General features: G+C 35.9%; 2 protein-coding genes across 2 annotated transcripts in view; both read right to left on the bottom strand.

Annotated features, from left to right (window-relative positions):
• LOC104864121 overlaps positions 1–24,501 on the bottom strand; it is a 46,546-nt gene that overhangs the window by 6,572 nt on the left and 15,473 nt on the right. The gene's annotated exons all lie outside the window — the stretch shown is intronic.
• Gapt (GRB2 binding adaptor protein, transmembrane) lies at positions 3,253–4,091 on the bottom strand. Its single transcript, XM_019207831.1, has one exon. It carries the CDS (start codon positions 3,721–3,723, stop codon positions 3,253–3,255), a length of 471 nt encoding a protein of 156 aa, XP_019063376.1. The 5' UTR covers positions 3,724–4,091.

Genomic DNA, 24,501 nt, shown 5'->3' with positions numbered 1-24,501 from the left:
TTTTTTTCTTTTTTTTTTTTTTTTTTTTTTTTTTTTGAGTCCTTAATGTTTGTTCTCTGTTGTTTTTTCCCAGGCCATCACATCCCTTTCTGTTCTTCTAAATACGGCCTAAATACCTAAGGCTGTTAAACTTGCACCTCTATTTAGGACCTCACTTCCAAAATTGAAACATGTTATGCAACTTCAAACTGGATATTGCTACTTAGATTTCAGAACATATGTCTGGACATGTCAGATAAGCATTTCCAAAACTGATTTGTGCACCCATGGCAAGTATTCTAGGTTGGTAGAGTCAAAGTATACTTACTTTTCCCTTCTTTATCAAAAGTCAAAAATTATTTTCCCACCCACTCTTATTATCTGGGTTGTATGTGCATCACACAATTCTGGATAATGAGATATAAATAAATAAACATCTCTTAGCAATGTTTTTTCTCCTTATTCTACTTGGCTGGAACACAAATGAAGATTCTGCATTACATAATTTCTGAACTTTAGCACTCATATGGTAGCCTTAGGGATTCCCCATATGATACTAAAAGAAAATTAAAGATGGCACAGAGTAAATACCTTATAGAGAGAGCCTGGGTCTTTCTCTATAGTATTACTGAGCTAGTACGCTAGATGTCAAATACCTAACTATAGTGTCTTTTCTATATGAAATAAGTGAAACTATAAGTGTCCAAGATGATATAATCTCATTCTTTTCCTGTGGGCAGTGTGCATTATTCCTAGTTGATATAGCCTCCAAATCTGTTTACCCTTATGTCTTCCCTATCTTCATAAAGTACTGCATAATTGTTCCTGTTGCGTCAACCAGAAATACCGTGGTGCTTCTGAATTCTTCTCTTTATCATAATCCCTGATTTTACCATTCTCCTCACTAAAGGCACACATTGATTTCCTCAGAGAGTCCAGTGCCCTTTCTGTTAAAGAATAGGGTAACACTGTTACCATCTCTATCTACATTGTAGCCACTTCAGTTTAAATTAAATGTAAAAGCATTTTAACTGTCCCACCCACTTCCATTTTGCCTCTTTCCCAGCTCTTTTAAAAAATACAAATGTTACCATGGCCTCTGTTTAAAACTCTTTACTGCTCTGAAAGCACCTCTAGTAGAGTCAAAGTCACACAAGAATTAAGAGTTGTGTGTTGCTGTTTCTTCCTTCACCAGTACACTAGGTGTCACTTTAATCTCCACTCAGGAAGTTCGAGCCACAATGGCTTTCTATAAGCTTCAAGAGCACCACACACCCTCTCATGTCTCGGGTACTTTTTACATGCTGGGTCCATTCTTAACGCTCTGCTTATCACATCTATGTGGACTAGCTTCTCTTCACCCTAAGTCTCAGTTTAAGTGTGTCCAAAGAGAAGCCTACTATGATCATTTATTAAAATTAAAATACTCTTGGGCTGGGGATTTAGTTCAGTGGCACCATGCCTGCCTCGCAGGTGCAAGGTCTTGAGTTCTACCCTTAGTACCAAAAATAGAAAAAAATTTAAAATCCTCTTTCTTCCCACTCCATCACTCTCAAAACAGAAGCATTTTAAACATATATATATATCCTTATTATTCAAGGTCATTTGGGGAGAGAGCAATTTTATCAGTTGGTTTTAATGGAGAAAATTTGGAGAACCACCTGAATGAGTATGAGCAGACTGCAAAAAAGGGAGGACCTTGAGGTGTCACAAAGATAGTCAGTAAAGGAAGTAGCATCCTTAAGGCTGGGGATTACCAGTTATCAGAGAAAGGGCTTTAGCTGCTTGGGGCAGGGCTGAGGTGCTAAGGGACAGGGCTGACAGGCTGGTGATGGAGTACATTAGGTTGGTTCTGCAGTGCTGGAAGAAATTTGAAACTGCAAAGGGTTGGTGATGTTGGAATGGATACACTCAGCTGTACCTGCTAGGGACAATGAGAAGAAGCAGCAGCAAGACTGTTTTGCCAAATTCTATTACTTATCACAGAGCTTAATATAGATTCACCTGGCAAAAAATAAAGGGAATCTGCAGAGCCCTGGACTGAGCATTCAAAGCAGTACATTAAAGAGTAGGTTTAGAGATTATATGATTGCTTTACAACGAGCACAAAAGTTATCTACTTATTTTTTGTTGTTTATTATCTTCTCTTTCCCAATAGGCTATATGTTCAGGACTTGTGCCTCTCTTTGTACTTTTGTAACAACCCCACTTCCCCATCCCCTATGTGCACAGCCACAACCAATAGATGGAAATTACTTAATAAAAATTCCATACATAAGCTGGGGATGTCGCTCAGTATTTCCGCCGCCAGCTTCACAAGCACAAGATCCTGAGTTCAATCCTCAGTACCAAAAAATCCCATACATAGCTGAATAATGGATGCATTTATTAGATATTCTTAAAAACTAGTAAAATGTACAGTTAAATTCTTGTCAATTGAACAAGTATTTAATGCCTGATATGAAGCTAAAAATTCAAGTAGGAGGCAAATACTTTCTATTTAGCCAGCATTTTAGAATGTTGTCATATGACATTAAGTAATAAAACACATAGCAAACATTCACATGTTTAAATGCCCAAATAACAGAACACAGTATCAGAAAATGAAGTTAAATGTAGGTTTGGAATGATTCAGAACACTCATATAAAAAATTGTCATCTTAGGTAGGCTGAAAAGAGCAGGAAAGTAAATCTCTGGAGGAGGGATGAATTTGACAGGTTTGGGGATGATTCTGATGAAAGCACAGACATGACAGATGAGTAGCAGAAGTCATTACAAAAGTAAATCAAAGCCAACTGTGACATATAATGAATGTGGAGTCTAGGATTATGAGCATTAATGTCTTTTGCAAAGAAGAGCATTAAAAGGTTTACAGCAAAGGAGTACTGTGACCATTGGAAATACATTCTGAAGATAAATTTGGCAGCATCTTGGGCAACTGATTAACTAGATATAAACTGGAGGCAGGAAGTCTACCAGAAGTCTAGCAAAAATTCTAAGCCAGAAAAAGATGATGGAGAAAAAAAAAGAAAGGAAAGACATAGCAGTAATATTTTGAAGGAAGCATCAGTACAACCTAGTACAGATTTAATCCAGGGCAAACATCAAAAAGAGGATATCTGGAATTACTCTACAATATTATACACAGAAAGGATTAAAGATAGCAGAGATAGCACTGAGTTTTATAAGAACTGGATCAATAATGACAACACTACATTAAAGTTCCCAGTGAATACTTCTTCAATAAGGAAACTCAATATTTTTCAAAGCTATTACAAGTCTGGAAGAATGTATATATCTTCATCTTGAGGAACCTGAGATGTACCAAGCTTCTGGAAGTTATAGTACTCAGAGGATGCCTCATTTCCATAGAAGTGCTCCTCAAAATTGGGTGGCTGAGTGTTTTCGTATAGTTCCTTGTCACTTTCTTCTTTAGCTTTGGGAGGATCCGCTACCATATTTTCATAGTGGTCATGCATCCTACTTCCCTTGTCAATAGACCTGTGGTCTTTGGTTTCAACTGAGACTTTGTGACTCAAGCCAACAATATGTGGACTCAAGCAGAGTGTTTTCTTATAATCTTTTCTCTTCCTGCTTCTCCTTTGCAAAAACCTTGGTAAGGTAAATTGTGTGGTGTGGTGTTTCCAGTGACAAACACAACCAATTCCACATACCACCAAGAATGCAAGAAGGAAAATGCTCATATAAATGGACACTGAAGTATATCCATAGCTTGTCAACATTTTTGCAGAAACTTGGTGGTGTTGTTAATGAATTCCCAGGTACAGATGGTTGTAATTCCTTGTTGCCCAATGTTGTTCCAGACTGACTTTGGAAGCTCTTTAATGTTGTGTGACTTGAGATATGAAAGTATATATTCTGGCAAAGTTCTGTTGCAACTAGAAGTGAGACTGATTCAGTTTTGGGAGATGACTTTGTCGGTGATGCTGTTTGCATTACAAGCATTAATGCACAGTTACTACATTGGGGGATTTTATTCCATTCCCCTTCCTTTTTTTTAATCAGTAAATCACAAAATGAAGCAGAAATTCGTGGAAGATAATAGCAGAGTAAAAAACTCAAGAAAAAGAAGGTTGAACAATCATCTGACGCCCAGAAACCTGTTATAAATTTAAAATATATTAATTGCATATTTATATATAATATAGTTAAAACTATTATGTCTACCAATACCATAAATGCCTTCACATAGTAAATTCAACTTTTAATGTAGAATATAATGCTAGATATTGTAAGGAGAGGAAAAGAATTTGATAGCTTTTGACAATAAGGATAACAATTTTCAGGAGAAAGAAAATATCCTGAATACAATTGCAAAAATGGGAGAAGAGAATACATGTGCAATCATTTCCCTTACTTGTCATCCCCCATTTGTGAAGCTATACTTATCTCTCTTCAGGGGCTATGTCTTTCCTTTAATCACTTCTCTAATTCCACAATAATGAGCCCATTTTCTCCTATAGCATGATTACCTAGATGACAAAACACTGCATGTTTTTCTACTTGGTTAAATGGTGAGTAGGGATCAGCCTTTTTCATATTTATGTTCCTACAGAATTGTATAACACCTAACACAAGAAAAGATATTGAATCAATATTTAGTGAATGAAGAATTAAGTTAAAATAACTCTAAATACAGTATCTAATGTCTGTGTTGATAGTTTAAAACTCAAGATATATTTTCTAAAGGATATTGTTTATATATAACACATAAAAAGAGAACTTTGAAGTAAAACAAAATATCTTTGCAAACCTCAATCTTCTTACATCTTCTAGCAAATAACTTGAATTTAGTTATGATAATCTTAGAGTGTTTCTGTTGACGACTTTAAATGTCAAGAAGAAAATGGGAAGCATTCAATAAGGCTGCATGTTCTACTATGATTTTATCAACAAAACATTACTGCTATACATTTTCAGCCTAGACACAGATATAGGTATATCTAGTATCATTACTCGTACCTGTAGGGTGATTATTATCATCTACTGAATGTCATCATCAATCATATTTAAGTGCTTATATTGAGTCAACTTCTAAACACATTTATATGGATTATCTCATTTAATCTTATAGCTATTATATGAAGTGGGACTGTTGTTATAACCATTTAATAGATGATAAAGTACAGAACTGAAGTTGTTAACTTTTTGAACAACTAAGAAGAAACTGAATCAGTAATCCACTAGAAACTTCCCCTATTACCCTTAACTAATATATGTAAATGGCTACAAATGTATCCATCACTGTATTTTAGTATTAGTTCTAGGTTATTGTGAAGTGGGACTCATATTTTATTTATCTTTGTATCATCAATGCAAGTACTTGCACATAATAGGTAATTTATCAACTATTTAATAACTGGAGCGATCTGCCTTAATGGCATTAATAATGATAAATAAGAAAAAGAAATCCTACAAAGTAGTTTCCAGCCATCAGGGAGTCATTATGTATCATCCGGGAACATTTATAAATTTGTTCACGGTGATATTATATCAATGTACAGATTTTCAATTTGGCATTTTGTATAACCAAATTGAATATTATGTGCAGAAAATGTATAAACTTTTTTGATAAAAGCATAACGATAGACACCCCAGTTCCAGACATCTTTTAATCTCCTTGGGATTTTGGGGAGCAGAAGTTCAAGCTGAGAACTGTGTGTATACCACATAAGATTTATAGTGTGGTCTCTTTATTACAAGGTCAAACATGTTACGTACATTCAAGGGAAAATATCCAAAAGACTTTTACTCATTAGAACACTGTTTCCACTGTGGAACACACACAAACTAATTTGTGGTATGGTATAATGGTTATTTGTTTACATAACTTTTTGCCAGAGTATTTAAAATACATTTATGAAATAGTTCAAAATAATGATTGGGATTAAGCCAATTTTTAAAAAGGTATTGATCTACAACAGGAGTAGCAGTAGGCATTGAGATGGGTAACTATTATACCTTAGGTATTAAAAGAAATAAATTGGCTTTTCAGTTTCTAAGAGAGATTATTTTTACTACTCATGTTGTTCTATACAGAGTAGACATTTCAGTGCATCCCTAAAAACAAAATTGTCTATGAGATGTGCATGTAGGTACAAACAAAAAGAAATCTTATAGCAAAAGAAATGTATCCAGTTCCTTTCTCCATAATTTATAAGAAAAGCCCTGTGATATATAAACATAGACCTAGGAAAAATATAAGTAGACCCTCAGATTATGACCAGCCTGACATACAAACAACTTGGGTTACAAGTAGAATTTTAGTTTTAATATGACAAAAGTCTTGAGTTACAATTTGAATGCTGGCTACTTGTGCTTCTAGATGGTCTCAGATACACATTTAATCCTTAAAGAGTTCTGGAAGGAAAATTACAAAATAATTTCCTTTGTGGGGTTAATTGAGAAATCCTGGGCCAATATCTTTCTAAGGACACTAAGATCTGCCTGGAAGAATAGTGTGTCCTAAAATTGTACAAAAGAGAGACCTTGAAGGAGATTGACGAACTTGAGTTTCAACCAGTCCTTGGAAATGAATTGAGTTCATAAGTCAAGGATCCACTCTATTTTAAATAAAAACCTTTCAAATAACCTTAACACCTAAATGAGTTTCACTGTATCCAGTTTGGAAGATTCTGTTTTTATTTTGGGAAGTACTTTCAACCAGTTACCTAGTAACTAGCTATTCATTTGCCTTGAAAAATAATAAAATTTTAATAAAATGGAATCTTTAAAGTCACACACTGCTTTTCTATTAGGAAGCAAGGCAAACACAAAAAAAAAATCATAAGCTTAGATGTGCATACACACACACACATTTAACATCACTCTTTCTTATAAATTTTTCCATCTGAGACAAATTTTCTAAAAACTGTATTCGATAAGACACAAGTCATCAGTTATTTCTTATCATGTTTTTTTATCCAAATACCTTAAAGTAGGTTCTTACATACCTCAAGATTGGTGTGCTGACCTCTCTCCTGTTCTTGGTTATGCACCAAACGTGCTTTTTAGAAATTGTTCCTCTTTTTAACTTAGGTCAGTTACTTCCTTCTTCAGCTCCCCCTTTCAGAATATTCTATTTGCAAGGTTTCCTGGCTCTAGAGGAAGTTCTTATTAGATGCACCATAATTAAGATAAGTGGTATAAGTTTTTAAATAAGAAAGTTTGGATCATCATCTTTAATAAGTGATAATTTTTTAAGTGTATCAGAAAAAGTTTTTTTCCTTTTTGAGCGAAATTTGCAGGCCTCTGTTTAGAATGAATGAATATCATCTCACTTGCTCTTCAGTTTGTTTTTAAAGAGAGATCTTAAAATGCATTACAATATAGGCCTTGGAGGTTTTGAAAAACCTGTTTGTTTCTAATTTCTAGAGCAATCCTCATTTCAAATACTATGCTCCAGTTCCCCCAACTTACATTCATACTTGTCAAACTGATGTCCCTATTTTGGTGCAGAAAATGTTAATGTTTTTAAGAATGTATTAAATATGAGTTTCCCAAAGTATATTCTAAAGCACACTACTTTGGGTTATGCCAATAGATCTTCCATGAAATAAATTTGTGAAATGTTGCTTACCTGGAGAGTCACAGGTATATTAGAACCTTAAAGATTCTCAGCAGTTCTAGAGGAAACAAAACAATAAAGCCAACCAAAAAGAAAACTGTCCACTTTGCTGAATAACATAGTTAATATGTTCTTAGTACTTAATAAGTAGTCTATTAAATGTTCTAAATTCTATGTGTAATATCAGCAAATCCTGACAACAGCCCTCTCTGAGTATTATTGCTGTTAGTCCTGACTGACAGGAAAATGGAAACATCGCAAGGTAAAACAATCACTCACCATGTGGCCTGCAGTTTGCCCCCAGCACCTGTATGCTCCTCAGTTGAATGCTGTCTCCCTCTTAGACCCTTAACACCATCTCTCACAGGCTGCCTAACTGGAAGGTAAAACTGTGAAATACTGATTTAGACAAGTTTTGATGAACTAAAGAGATGATCTGGGAAATGTGATGAAAATAATGCATTTCTTATTGTTCTGGAACTGTCAGTTGTGCAGGATGAACATTGTGTAAGGTAGTTTAAAAGAAGAGGATTTAATGATTGAAATACTAATCTAACATTGGAAGAACAGTATTATTAATACACATTTTGCACTGACATTGTGCTAACCTACAAGGTTGCAATAGTTGGTAAGCTTCCCAGAGCACTGAAAGACTGGTAGAAGAGGCTGCTGTAACTACAGATCATTTCAAATCAAGTTGTAAGTGTTGGGGAGGCACAGTTACAGGCAGAGGATGGCCAAGGCTAGAAGAGGCATTCAGCTCAGGGTTGTATGGAAAGGTGAGACGGAGGACAAGATTCAAGCAGTGGGAAGGAGTTTATCAAGGTAGGAGTGTTTGAGGCAAAGATTTCAGAGTAAAAGAGGTTATGAAGTTCTGAGGCTATGAAATTAATATTTTCTAATCGTCTTGCCAGCTTAACTGCAATATTAGCTACCCCACAGAAAACACACACACACACACACACACACACACACACACACACCTGTGTACAACTTACATGTAATGTCACAAATACAATATTGGTTTAAAATTATATGATCAACTCTAGCAGTCAGGACAAGTGAATACCATCCTTATTTTGCTTTTATGCTAAGGAAAGTAATTAATTATTATTACTTTAGCTTTTCTATGGTAAATAAATCAGAGAAACATAGCCTGAAAATTTCAAGTAGAGATATTTTTAAGTAAATAGAAGCAATTAATAAGTAATAGAAGTAGTCTTTAAGGTCACTTAAAGAAAAATGTGCATATCCAAAACAGAATTATTATAATTAATATTTATGTGATATAGGTATTATGCATAGAATTGTATGTTTTCCTAATCTGTGGCCTAACAATGTGTATTTTTATTTTCTTCTTTTAGTTCTTTTATAGTCACAAAACCCATACCTAAGTTGCTTTTTTCTGCCTTTTCTACTGAAGTTGGTTATATGGTTTGGGTAGTAAAAGGCTTAAAAGGTGGTATCCTATAGTGTAATATGGGCTTCCTGTCCTGTCCCACTAATCCATGATAGTAACCTCTGTATCTAAGCAAATTCCTAGCAACATAATTTGTGTCCAAAATATTTAACAATGTGATTTTTGTAACACTTTAACTGAGTTATATTAGCAATGCTTGGCCTGGAAAAATGTTTGTGTATATGGAATTTATCTGGATATTCTGTAAGGAACTGTTAGGCTCCACAATATTTATGAAGGGTGTTATGGGAATCTAAATTTCAGCATAAGGCTTTATGTTACCTGGGATAGGTATGATATTTAGCGGCTAGAAAATTCTTTAATACTGTTGGTTTATGGGATTAAAAACAAACCCAGCTAGAGCTTTAATCATAGGAGTCACCGCCTTTTAATTACCAAAGTTTCTATGTGGATAAAGAAGTTACTAAAAACTATAAAGTGGAGAAATTGAGGGACTGAAGGGGAAGAGAAATGGCATGAATAGAAAGATAAAAATAAAGACTATGGACTAAACTCTCTGAAACTGTAAGCCAAGATGATCCTTAATTCACCTGTGTCAGGTATTTTGTTCCAGAAACAGGAAAATGACTAACACACAAATTTTTTTTTTAATTCTGCAGATCAAACTCTGGTCCTTGTGCTTGCGAGGCAGGCAGTGGAACTACTAAGCTAAATCCCCTGCAACTAACACAATTTTTGTGAAGTTTTCAAAAAATGTATATATCCTAGGACCTTAGAGATTCTGCTTCTTTAAGTCTGGAGTAAGGCCCAGGTATCTTTATTTTAAATGATAAGAGCAATACTAAGAAATTTCTGTTTAGAAGCATGATGTATTTCATCACTGTGGGGTGGGAGTGGGGTGGGGGTTACTCATTATTTTACACTCTTCTGAACTATTGCATTTTTCTATTAAAAATACTGTTTTGTAACAAAGACAAACATTAAAATCTCCTTCAGATAATTTGACTTGTAGTCAGGTTTGGGAATTCTTGATACAAGTAAGTCCTCTGGGTGAGATGTGATGAATGCTGTGATTTATGCCATAAACCCCAGCCTGGAAAGTAGGAACCTGCATTGCCTAGCCTGAATGTAAATGATAAAGAGATGGACAGAAAGTCTTTAGATGCTTCTTTAAGAGTCAATCTTTTAGGGGCACATGTCCACAATCCCAACGTTCTGGGTCATTGAGATGGGAGGATGGCAAGTTTAAACTCACTCTAGGGGAATCTACTGACCTACTGAGACCATATCTCAAAATTTAAAAATTAAATAATTGGTAAGGGATGGGGACGTCAATCAGTGGAAGGCTCTGGGTTCAATCTCTAATGTGACAAAAAAAAAAAACATAGTTTATTTTGATCCCATGGTTAGAAAATTTATATATCAGGAGGACCATAGAGAATGAGCCACAAAAGTTGTTAATCTATCAGCAGATGAATTTCAACCATGAAATCTTCCACCCAGAGGACTTTTGAGAACTGAAATGATTCATATTATTTTGGTTCATATGGCAACTTAGTTGAGTTTATAATCCAGAAGTTCAAAAAAAGAAGACAACGAAAGAAAAACAAAGTCAAAGTCCCAGCAATTCCAGCTCTATGTATAGTATACACTCAACATATGGTATATGCTCAACTGAGTATCATTTCTTTTTACAACAGACTGTTATGTATAATGTCCTAAAGTGCTAGAAATAGCCCAAGGGTTCATCAGCAGGAAGCTGGCTGAATAAAGTACAGCAAATTCATACAAAGGAATACTAAATAGCAATAAAAGAGTAATAAAAATAAAAAACATATGCATACCACGGATGAATCACAAAACGCATACTTAAAGAAGCCATAGATACAAAAGGACATATTGTGTGCTTCTATTTTATGCAATCAAAATCCTGTAAAGAGTATCAGCTGATATAGAATGGTAAAGGTCAGAACAGTTGAAGTAGACATAGACCTAGAGGTCCATGACTAAGCCTTCTCAGATACTAGAGATGGTCTGTATCTTCATCTTTGTGGTAGTTACAAGGTATGTCTCTATGTAACAATCCATTAAGTTGTATATTTAAGATGTGTGGACTTTGTGTAAAATTTTTATGGTAATTGGGGATTTGATCCAATATATTCACATAGAACAACATCCCTAGAACTTTAAATTTTTAATTAAAAAAAATATTTGAGACAGGGTCACAAGCTTGAATCTGCATTCTTCCTGCCTCAGCTTCCTAGAGTGCTGGGATTACAGGCATATGCCACTATGCCTGGAAGTTCCTCTTATTAAAAAGTAAATTGGAAATGAATAATAATTCTTTTATTAGTCATGAAAAATTAGATAATTAGATTTTTATTTATTCAGGTTACCAATTTCTTTGGCAAGCTGGTCTACTAGTTTGAGTGGAGAAATACTTTACTACATTGCAGGAAGACTGAACTAAATGATTCAAACTTCATCTGCAGTTTTCTGAGCCTGGAGCTCAGTGAGGACAGTAGTAAAAAGACGGTTTTTCTTAATACATCCTCAGCTTCAGCCCTGTCAAAGCAGGGCCATTCTGTTCTCTGAGATCACAAATGTGGATTCTCATAGGCATGCCTTGACTTACTTAAAGGATGGAATCACAAAAAGTTATGTACAACCTAAAAACATGTAGGTATAACTTAATTTTAGCTTTAACAAAATTTTGGTATGAAATTCCATTTCCCAGAATATTGCTCTCTTCAGTACAAGATGACCATGGATGGTGTGAACTGTGAAGTTTCTTCGAATTCTACTAAGTTCAAATGGTCAGCTTCAAATTCAGAAGATATTTGAAACTGGGTTTTGTGTTTAATGTATACTTCCTTTTTGGTGGACTCCTTTCTTCATCAGAAGTCTTTGCTAATTGCTATGCAGATCAGATAACGTGAAATGAGGCTTGCTTTAACTTCAGTTGAACAACACCCTCTTCTTCCCCCATTCTTACCCCCTTTCTTTTGCCTCAGTAAAAATAAAGGAGCACTGAAAATATGGAGTGCCCAGTGAGCAACAACAACAACAACAACAACAAATTATTTTACATCTTCATGAATAGTGTTGAATGTTGCTTATTTAATACTCCTTATATCTATACTGCTCTTTTCATTCTGTATATACAGTTTTACAATCAGATAACCTGTAGAAGATGACAACATATTTTTATGTTCATTTGAGGGAATACTATGAACTAGGATTATTTCCAGAGCACAAATTAGTTTTTATCTGATTCTGCCAGTTTCTTCAGTAAATGTTGAGAGGCACATGGCAGCATCTGATAATTTAAAAAAAATAACTGCTTCTATTTTGAAATTGCACACTGTAGTCAGGTTAGATTGGAAAGTGACTTGGCTCACAGAAACCATCTGGCTTCTCTCTGTGAATTTAGTCCACCGCCAATACCATTTCAAACCTGGGAGGGAGCTGGTTTATCAGAAGAAAGCACTACTCTAAATTCTTTGTCTTAGGGTCATGCATGATCTCACATTCATACTGAGTAGGAGTGAGAAACTCAGGAAGGAAGACAGCCATGGCTGCTTTAGAGCACTCTGAACAGATGAGACAGTGCCCAGCATAACTATACTGCTCCCACTGAAGACTCAGGGGTGAAGCAAACATCAAAACAAATATTAACATGGGTGAGACAAGGAACTATCTTAGAGTCCTACCAATCATAGCCCGCTTTCTTCCAGTCTGGAAAATATAGTACTCTGGAAGCCCAGTCATTAAAAGATCATATTGGTGAACATTCACCAAGAATATGAGAACATTAATATGGGAAAGTGGTTCATGGTCCCTAGTTAGCTATATTTACATAGATTTGACAAATCACACTGTTATTTTTTTGTCCTGACAGATGTGTTTCTCATTATGATGTGCTTCTTTTAGTAATTTAATTTATTAACTTATTTGTGAAAATATTGGAACATTGAGCTTGTCTCCTGGTGTCCTCAAGAGTCAGTCCCAGTTTCTGACACTAACCATCTGGACCCAGTCATTCAGTCACAAAGTACCTCAAATTCTTTGTCTGTAAAATGGGATTTAAGGGTAAGCCAGTGATTCTTACCTCCATTTGCTAATGACAGTCTCTTGAGGAGTTTTGAAAAACGGCCACAAAGATTAAAGCAAAATCTCTGAGGGTGAGCGTTACTATTAAAAAAGTTCCTTACATATGTGAAACACCTAGAAAGCCACTATGGAGTACTCAGGACTTTTGTGAACTAATATTTTGCTACTCTGTGCTGTGTCATCTTGAGTAACATTTAGCTACATCAGTTTTCTGCACTATGAAAAGGGAACTTTAAAGTGAAAATGTCCCAAAATTAAACAAATAATCTGAAAAGTACTGAAGGTTCATCAGAGAAATGCATACTACTAAAATAAACAGCAGAAATTTTCATATTAGCTAAAGTGGTACAGACAATCCACCTATATTAAGCACTCGAACATGTCTCAAACATTTCCTAAACTCTTTATGTGGCTTTTCTTTTTTTTGTTTTGTTTTGCTTTTTTATTCCTCATTGAGTTTATTGGTGCATTTTAGGTATACAGTACAGTTGCATTCATCATTGGGACCTTGTATCTTTACATGACAGGTCTTGGTTCTCATTTTTTCACCTTACCCCTGCCTTCCTTTCACCCTCTCCTCCCTTCCCTATCTACAAGTACGTTATTTCCATTTTTTCATTATCTCATTTTTTTCCTTTTCCCTTATTACCTTTCCCCTAGCCTTCCCATTTCCCCTACATCTTTAGCCCTTTTCTTCCTATTTCACATTGTCAATTATACCATTAGGATCTTATGTACCATTATAGTGTTTCACACCAGAGAAACTATTCAGTATTTATGCATGTATGACTTATTTATTTCACTTAAGAGTACATCCTCAATATGTATCCATTTCCTATGAATAAATCTAATTTCTCATTCTTTATGGCTGAGTAGTTTTCCATTTTATAGAAAAACCACATCTTCTTTATCCAGTCTCCAACTGATGGGCAAATGGGCTGTTTTCAAGTTTTAGCTATTACAAAATGTGCTGCTATAAACATAGGTGTGCATATATCACTGTGATATGATTCTTTTAATTCTTTTAGAAAGACACCCAGCAGAGGGAAGGCTAGGCCAAATGGAACCTCTAAACCTAGTTCTTTGAGGTATCTCCATATTGATTTCCATAGTGGTTGCACCAGTCTGCACTCCCACCAACAATGGAGAAGGGTTCCTTTCTCCCCACAACCCTGCCAACATTTATTAATTGGTTGGTTGATTTCTTAATAGCAGCCATTCTTTGTGGGGTGAGGTGGAATCTCAATGTTGTTTTCATCTGCATCTCTCGAATGACCAGTGATGTGGAACATTTTTTCATATATTTACTTGATGCTTTTACTTCTTTGCCTAAGAAATGTCTGTTCATTTCAGATGCCCATTTTTGAATCAGATCTTCATATTTGGGGTGGGCTGATTTTTTTTTTAGTTCTTTATATATTCTAGATAACAGTCCTTTGTCTGAGGAGCAGCTGGTAAAAATTTTTCCCACATTGTAGGTTGTCTCTTAGCTCTGTTGATGGTTTCTTTTGCAGTGCAGAAGCTTTTTAATAAGATGAGATCCCAGTTGTTGATTCTTTCTGCCAGTTCCTGTGCTACTGAGGATTTTCATAAAGTCTTTTGCTATGCTATTGTCTTTAAGAGTTCTGCCTAACTCATCTTCCAGCAAATTTAGTGACTTTTTAAATATTTACATCTTTAATCCACTTGGATTTCAGTTTAGTGCATGGTGAAAGATAAGGGTCTAGTTTTCATCTTTGGCAGGTTGAAATCCATTTTTCCAACACCATTTATTAAAGAGGCTATCTTGCCACCAGTGAGGATGGTTGGCTCCTTTGTCAAAGATGAGGTAGCTGAGTACATGTGGAGTTGTTTTTGTATCTTCCAATCTATTCCACTGATCCTCAGGTCTGTTTCTTTGCCAGTACCATGCTGTTTTTTATCACAGTGGCTGTGTAGTATAGTTTCAAATTGGGAATTGTTATATCTGCTGCCATGTCTCTGTTGTCTAGGATGGCTTTTGCTATTTGAGGTCTCTTCTGGTTCCAAATGAATTTTTGCATTAATTTTTCTCATTTTGTGAAATATAGTGTTGGAATCTCAGTCAGCATTGCATTGAATCTGTATAACAGTTTTGGTGGTATGGCCATTTTCACTATATCGATTCTTCCTACCGTGGAGCAGGGCATATCTTTCCATTTTCTTTATCCTCTTCAATCTCTTTTTTCAGAGTGCTATATTTTCAGTGTAGAGGTGTTTTGCTTCTTTCATTAGATGATTCCCAGATACTTCATTTTTTTGGATGCTATTGTGAAAGGAATTGTTTCCCTAATTTCTCTCTTGTGTAAAAGAAGGCTATTGATTTTTGAGTGTTGACCTTGTATCCAGCTACTCTGCTAAAAGTGTCAATTAAGTCTAGAGGTGTTTTGGTTGAATTTTTGGGGTTTTCAATGTAGAGTATCATATCATCAGCAAATAATGACAGTTTAACATCTTCATTTCCTATCTTTACTGCTTTAATGTCTTTCTCTTGTGTAATTGCTATGGCTAATGTTTCCAGAACTATATTGAAGAGGAGTGGTGATAGTGGGCATCCTTGTCTTGTTCCTGATTTTAACGTGAAAGTTTTCAGTTTTGGGCCATTTAATATGATGTTGGCTATTAGTTTTTCATAGATAGCCTTTATTAATTTGAGATATAGCCCATCTATTCCAATTTTTGCAGGGTTTTTATAATGAATGGGTGTTGAATTTTGTCAAATGCTTTTCTGCATCTATTAAGAGGATCATATGGTTTTTGTTCTTGATTCTGTTAATATAGTGTATTATATTTATTGACTTACATATATTGAACCATCCTTGCATTCCTTGAATAAATACAACTTGGTCAGGATGTATGATTTTCTTGATGATCCTCTGTATTCTGTTCGCTAATATCTTATTAAGGATTTTTGCATCTATATTCATTGAGGAGATTGGGCTGTCTCTTTTTTAGTTGCATCTTTCCCTGGTTTGAGAATCAAAGCAATACTTGCTTCCAGGAATGAATTTGGAAGTATTGCTTCCCTTTCAATTTCATTGAAAAGTTTAAAGAGTAGTGGCAGTAGTTCTTCTGTAAATGTCATATAAAATTCAACAGTGAATCCGTGAGGACCTGGGCTTTTCTTTGCTGGTAAACTTTTTTTTTTTTTTTGTTAAATTTTTTTTTTTTTTTTTTTTTTTTTTGGTACTAGGGATCAAACTCAGGACCTTGTGCTTGAGGGGCAGGCGGCGGAATCACTGAGCTAAATTCTCGGCCCTGTTAGTAAACTTTTAATTATATTTTCAATTTCATTGATTGTAATTAGAGAGTTTAAATTTTTTTTATCTTCTTCATTCAACTTTGGTAATTCGTAAGTATTTACAAATCTGTCCATTTCATCTGTGTTTTCCATTTTATTTGAGTACAATTTCTCAAAGTAGGTACTGACAATCCTCTGGATTTCTGTTGGATCTGTTATGACCTCACCTTTTCATTCCTAATTGCATGGATCTGAGCCTTTTCTTTCCTTTTTTTTGATAAGGTTAGCTAAGGGTTTATTGATTTTATTTATTCTTTCAAAAAATAATTCTTCAATTAATTTATTTTTTGTATCATTTTCTTAGTTTCCATTGCATTGATTTCTGCTCTAATCTTTATAATTTCCTCTCTTGCATGAGCTTTGGATTTTTCTAGCTCTTCTTTTTCGAGGAGTCTAAGCTTCATCATTAGGTTGTTTATTTGAGTTTGCTTAATTTTCTTAGTGTGGGCATTCAAAGCTATGGATTTTCCATGTAGAACTGCTTTCATTGTGTCCCATAGATTCCTGCATGTTGTATTGGTATTATCATTTGTTTGTAAAAACTGGTCTAATTTCTTCTTTAATTTCCTCTGTGGCTCATTGATTGTTCAGGAGAGTGTTGTTCAATTTCCATGTGTTTGTGAAGTTCCTATGGTTTCTTATGCTATTGATCTCCAACTTGATTGCACTATGATCTGATAATATACAGGGGATAATTTTGATTCCTTTTCATTTAATTCCAACCTGTTCTATGAGCTACTATGTGGTCTACCTTGGAGAATGACCCATGTGCAGCCAAAAAGAATGTATATTCTGATTTTTGTGGGGTAGAACCCTCTATAGATGTCTATAATGTCCGTATGTTCAAAAGCTTGCTTCAGTTTTAGTATTTCATTAATTTTTTGCCTAAATGATCTGTCTATTTGTGATAGTGGGATATTTAGATCCCCCACTACAATTGTATTAGTGCTCATTTGGTTTTTCATGTTACTAAATGTTTGTTTTATACAGTTGGGGTATTAATATTTGGTGCATATATGTTTATGATTGTCATCTCTTCCTCTTGAATTGTTCCCTTTACAAGTATGTAGTGGCCTTCTTTGACTCTTTTATTCAGTTTTGGTTTGAACTTTACTTTGTGAATAAGATGGCTACCCCAGCTCTTTTCTGGGCTCCTTTGCATGGAGAATTGTTTTATGTCCTTTCACTTTCAGTCTGTGGGCTTCCTTTTGCACTAGGTGTGTTTCTTGTATACAACATATTGTTGGATTTTGCTTTTAAATCCATTCTGCTAGTCTATTTCTCGATTGGTGAATTGAGGCCATTGACATTGATGGTTAAAACTGATATGTACTGACTTATTATTGTCACATTATTGTCCTTTTGTTGACTCTTTTTACTCCCCCCCCTCCTTTTAGTTTCTTTCCTTGTCTATTTGATTTGCTCTGTTGGGCCTCATGGTGTTGTGAACTTCATTGTCTTTTTCTAGGATATTGTTTAGAATTCCTTGTAGTGCTGGTTTGGTATTCATGAAGTTCCTTGGGTGTTCTTTGTCATGGAAGTATCTTATTTCCCCAACCATTTTGAAAGAGAGTTTTGCAGGATACATCAGTCTAGTTCGGAGGTTATTTTCTTTTAGTACTTGAAATACCTCACTCTAGGCTCTCCTTGACCTAAGGGTTTTTGTTGAAAAGTTTGCTGTGATTCTGTTGGGCTTTCCTTTGCATGTGATTTGTTTCTTTTCTCTTACTTCTTGTAGTATTTTGTTCTTCTGCTTGGTTTGTGGGATCTTGATTATTATATGTCTTGGTGTAGATTATTATTTTTTTTTTATTGTGGCTAGTTGGAGTCCTATATGCCTCACTTATCTGTATGTCAAATTCTTCCCCTCAGTGTGGGAAGTTTTCTGTCATTAATTCTGTGAACAGTTTTTAAAAAATCATCTGCATTTTTTTCCTGCTACTTCATGTATTCCTATCAGTCTTATGTTATTCTTCTTTGCATCATCTAGGAGTTGTTGGATTGATTTCTCATGATCCCTACAGTTTTTAAGAGACCTCTCTTTTTACGGTCACTGACTGCAATCCTATCTTCTATATCTGAGATTCTTTCTTTGCATTCTTTTATTCTGCTGTAAACACTTTCAATAGAGTTTTTTGTTTTGTTTTGTTTTCTCCTCATTGAGATTTTTGGTACATTTTAGGTATGCAGTACAGTTTCATTCATTATTGGGATCTTGTACCTTTACATGACAGGTCTTCATTCTCATTTTTTCCCCTTGTCCCTACCCTCCCTTCACTCCCTCCCTCCCTTCCCCATTTACAAACACTTTATTTCCATTTTTTCATTTTCTCATATTTTTTTCTTTTCCCTTATTACCTTTCCCCTACCCTTCCCACTTTCCCTACACCTTTAGCCCTTTTCTTCCTATTTCACATTCAATAGAGTTTTTAATCTCCTGGATATCTGTTTGAATCTGCTTTATGGATTCCATTTCTTTCCTATGTTGGGCATTCATTGTTTCCATTTCTTTCTTATGCTGGGCCTTCATGGCTTCTATCATGGTCCTGAGCTCATCTTTTTTTGGGGGGTCAGTTTCTGTTGTAGAGTCTCAAATCATGACTTTCATTTTGCTTACCATCTCTATGGTTATCTGAGAAATTATTTCTGTTTAGAATTTTTCTAGATCCTGATTGGTCTTTTTTGTTACTCCCTGTGCTATGAGTTCAGGGTATCCTGGTGGTTCACTGTCTGACTTTCATCCTCATTTGTCCTACTGTTTGCCATTGGTGAACTGGAAGTCTGTCATTCTGTCTTGCTTAAGTGTTTTTTCATTTTTATTTTTGTTGTTGGGTTGTCCTTGGTTTAATTCCTGGGTTATTATTTAAATGTTCCTGATATAGTTGCACTTTAGCTTTTGAGTCTCTAATGATTCATAGATATTCTCATTTTCATATTATCAGAGAAGACAACTCATTAAATCAATCACAATCCTTTAGCCCAATTGATACAGTCAGCAACACAATAGGATCAAGCACAACTTACAAATTGACTACTTGTGGTAGTCATTAATCTATCACCTTTAAACCATGCAAATTAAATTGAAATCAAGAAGCAGTGGCTTTTCTTTTATATTCCCATAATAAGCATAGGGATAGGTGGTGTTCATTCACTTGGAGATGAGAAGACTGTGGTATGAACAGGTCATACCCCTCGCTCAAGGTCAGACTGCTTGAGTCAGACCTTGAATCCAAACTCTGACCCATGAGTTTAGAGCCTAGGCTTTTAAACCTGTCTGCCATCTTATATGTACCCAAGTTCCTGTGTGAGATACCAGATTAAAATCTATTTTATATCAAAGGATGTCATATTAATTTTTTTGGGGGGGGTCGCTGAGACCAAATGTCTGTTACACATTTTTAAAGAAGAAAATATTTCAGCTCTTGGTTTCCTGAATGTCAGCCCGTGGTCTGCTGACCCCAAGGCAGAGACAGCATAGAGGCAGGGCATGATGGAGGAAAGCAGCTCCTGTCATGGCAGCCAGGAAGCAGAGGTGGTTAGAAAAAGACAGAAAGTACCCAGGGACCAGATATAATGCATAGGGTCCATTAGCCACTTCCTCCAAGCACACCCCCACCTCTTAAGCTATTCAGCTAGGAACTGGTCAATGGGTTAACCTATTGATGAGGTCAGTGACCTTGGAGCCCAATATCCTCTCTTAGTTCACTCAAGTTGACAAGACTAAGGGGCACAGACACAGTGTTGAAACTTATCTGTTTTAGACTACTTATCTGAGCTGAAGACAGTGGCCTTTGACTATAGTGGTTGGTAGATTACATGGACTAGAGCAGAACTCCTGCCTCATGGTTTTTGCAGAGCAGGGGATTGAACCCAGGGCCTCATGTATGCTAGGCAAATAGTCTACCATTGTACATCTCAGATTCTCCTTGACTGGGTTTTAACAAAGTATGAGGGAGTTCAGTAAGTAGTGGAGGGATATAAAAATTAAAATCTAGCTGTAATTCATGAAGCTCATAAATAAGAATTCTCTGTGCAGTTCACAGGGACCTACTTGCTCAAGATGGGACTGAAGTACTGTAACACTTGTAATTATGGATAATGTTGGAAACAATGTCATGCTTATCTTCTAAGGATGGCTTTCAGTGGTAGATCATAACATAATATATCCATGGGATAAAAAGGGCTTTGGCTGATCCACACAGCATATCATCAAAATGAGATGAGTATAGGTAAGTAAAAGGAATAAGCTTATTTTCTTCAGACTTAAAACATGTAAAAAATCACCTTGAATATACTCTGTTTGAAACTAAAACTGTGACTGATCTTCTGTGCTTCTATTAATTTTTAAACATTTATTTTTACACTTTGTCTTTGAGCTATCTTAGGACAGCTTTACTGTATATTTGTAAATTCTATTTACACTCTTATTTCAAGGGGTGGAGCTTCCACAAAGGAAGCCATATAACTGAAGAATCCATCTATGGATTTAACTACATTTTTTATTTCTGTAGGTGTGTGGGTGCTCAGTAAAAGAATCTTTGTGAATATCTAAAATACTTCACAATAAGACAACATCCAATAAAGATCTTGTGATTTCACCTGGGGGTTTGAGAAATGTCTTCTGTACTGGGCTCCCTTTCCTTGGTCCACTTTTCTCTGTAGGACAGCTCCAGATATGGATCATCTGTGGCTCCAGGCTCATTATAGCCACACTTGGCAGTACAGCAAGAGTACTATTCTTCTCCGCACCACAGATCTCAGAATTGACCATCAGCCTGAGTCAAGTTTTAAACCAAGCCTTGGAGTAGCCCATGTGGCTGCTATGCATGTATGGTACTTTGCTGGGTCAGGCCAAGCTTTCCTGCTCACCCAAAGGCTGAGATAACCCTTCTCCTCCCTGACAATGCCTGAACTGCTAAAGCATAGTGTGTTGTTTTGACTAGAAGAAGGGGAATGAATGCCAGGCAGGTGAAACACAGGTGACTGCTGCAGTTCAAGAGGATTTTTTGAAGGAATAAGGACAAGACAGATGATTCCTCCAAGACAGAGACAACTAGCTCTTTATGTCTCCCAAACTCTGTTGAGGTCCCAAGGCAGCTCCAAAGTGACTGTCACTAAGTTATCAAGAAGCAACAACACAGTCCTATTGATAGAAGGAGGTAGTGGACTTATTTCTTTTTACTTATAAAACTAGTATTAATAATCTACCCTGAAACAAAGGCTCCCTCTTTGATCAAACCCTGAGCCCTCCTCCCTATTGGCCCTGAATTGGGGCCTATAAAGACTTGAACAAAACAAACATAATTTCTAAAATCATAGCCATAGTCCCAGCAAGGAAATAATCACCCGCTTAAAGTGCCTGCATGGAACATTTCCAGATGGCCAGAAGAATTTAGATTACTGCACGCCACACCTGTCTCCCAGGGAGAGTAAGAATTTAACTTTAACAAGTTCAACCAACCAAGCCAGGTGTTTCACATGGACCAACTCCCCCTTCCCACTTTTTGTAATTTTTTCATTATCCTGACTCTACTCACCTTTATTATTATCTGAATCTCGCTTTGAAATGTCTACTCACATCTGTTTAGATCATATTTGGGTTTAACTCTCACTGGATTCTTTTTCCTATTGCAATACTTTATTACTGGTTCAAACCTGTCCTTATTTTATCTGTATCCAGCCTTGCTTATCTTTGACACCTGCACAGTATTGCTGTAGTGTGGAAAACATACTGTACTGTTAAGTGCCTAACAGGGCTTCAGGAAAAGTCCTAAAACCCCAAATCTAAAGAAGGCTGCCCTCTACTGGCCAAAAATCTTGGTTTAGCAGTGTGTTTCTCATACTGATTTTTGTACACATGCTTAGTAGTTACTGCCTTTGTTATAAATATGACTTTTGGGCAATTGACCATTACAAAGTTCTGGGATACAACAAGTTGCTCCCTAACCACACAGCCATTCATAGGCCCTGTGTGGCCAGAGGTCTGCAGAAGGGGTGATGAGCTCCGGCTCAGTGCGGCCTCCTGCAGGCAGGCACTGAAGGAAACACTCGAGCCTGTCTCCAGATTGCGGAGCAGCAGAACTACAGCATCCTTGGCTTTTCCGGTCCACTGCTGGGACATCTCATGTAGCTATGAGTGATAGGCTCCCAGGTTCATTCTCCCCACCCCTCTCTTTTTATTTTCCCAAGTCAAAAAAAATGGCAAACAAAAACAGTGCTTATTTGCTACTCTTCCTCTCTGACACTTCCAGTTTGATTTGTTCAGTTCTGTTCAGGAAACTTCATCCTGAGGACAGTATATATCCTACTTCTATGTGGGTTGGATTCCTCCTTGTCCATCCCTCTTGTCCTTAGTAGTCCTTCTCCTTGCCCCTTCTTTGCTCCAAAATATTAAAAGGTAACTAACCTTATTAATCTCTCACTTTGTGACAGGCACTTTTCTAAGTGCATTGTGTACTTTGGCTTATGTAATCTTTATAATGAGTGTCTTAGCCCATCCTGGCTGCTATCACAAAATACTACCAACTGGGTAGCTTATATACAACAAATTAATTTTTTCACAGTTCTAGAGTCTGGAAAGTTCAAGATCTAAGCACTAGCAATTTGAATGTTTGGTGAAGGCCTGTTTCCTCATGGATGGGGCCTATTGGGTCTTCATATGGTGGAGGGGATAAGGAGTCTATCTTAGGTTTCTTTTATAAGGCACTAATTTCATTCAGGAGGGCTCCACCATCTAAACTAATCACTTCCCAAAGGCCCCAATCCCATATTATCATCTCCTTGAGGGGTGACACTTTCAACATTTGATTCTGAGGGCAAGGAATAAACATTCACACGGAAGCAACAACCTATAAAATCGTATAACTCTTTTATTACAGAAAAGGAAACTGAGGTAGAGAGAGGTCAAACCAAGAGGGCTTCTAGTCTTCTCAGTGGTTACATATTTATAAATGTTATAAAGAATTGATTTCTTCCTCTGTGCTGTATACTGTTCTAGACAGAAAAAAAATGTAACATCAAACTAAGCAATGTTTCTGTCCTCATGCAGCTTTCATACTTGTGTGCAAGAAAAATACTGAGGAAATGATTAAGTGATAAAAGTAAGTTATGGGTCATAAATCTTCATCAGATAAGAAAGATTGTGACAGAGGTTTGTCCTGGAAGAACTCTGAGGAGTTGAACCTTGTTATTAAAAAATATTTCATATGTGTTTTAAATAGTAATTCACTCTCTTGATTTAAACAGTAACTCAGGAGGGGATTTAGCTCAGTGGTTCTGCTGCCTGCCTCACAAACACAAGGACCCAAGTTTGATCCCTGATACAAAAAAAAAAACCCAAAAAAACAAAAACAAAAACCCAAAATATTAACACATATAAAAATCAGAAAAGTAAAAAATCTACTTGCAAAAAATGTTAGTAGAAAAAATCCTATTGTTATTTTTATTATTTTCAGAAATGTTATGCTTTACGTATACTTAAAACTATAAAATATATTGTTTTCTCTTCCTTTTTACTCTTGCTTTACTATACTGCACACTGCTTTATATCGCTTTTCACAGTTTTTATTTTGGAGATCTTTCCATGTCAATTATTGAAGTTTCCTCATTTTGTTTTCACAAGTACCTATCTTTCTAGTGTATGGTATCATCATTTATTTAATGATAGGACCTTAGGTCATTTCTAGTCTTTAGTTGTTATGCACAATACTTCAATGAATAACCTTATACATCAAGCGTTGGTGAGTATTTCTGTCAGGGCCAAAGGGTAAATATTTTAGGCTTTGCACGACAGATGGTGTTTTTCACAGCTAAATCCTGCTTTTGCAGCACGAGAGCAGCCATACACAGTAAGCTCAGGCCAGGAAGTGGGTGAGCTTGTTTATCAATGAAACCTTATTTACAATACAGGCAACAGGTTTGCTTTGGCCTTAGTGTTTTTTATGTTTGTTTATATCTGTTGTACACCATTTCTATATGGGGTCACATTCATAGGCTAGATAATAAATTCTGAATATATATGTGTGTGTGTGTGTGTGTGTGTGTGTATGTGTGTGTGTGTGTGTGTGTTCTTTCCTGATCAC

This window comes from Fukomys damarensis, unplaced genomic scaffold (genome assembly GCF_012274545.1).
Source record: "Fukomys damarensis isolate Sample0158 unplaced genomic scaffold, DMR_v1.0_HiC HiC_scaffold_1, whole genome shotgun sequence".
In the NCBI taxonomy this organism is placed as follows: domain Eukaryota; kingdom Metazoa; phylum Chordata; class Mammalia; order Rodentia; family Bathyergidae; genus Fukomys; species Fukomys damarensis.
This window is presented reverse-complemented; position numbering and strand designations above follow the sequence as displayed.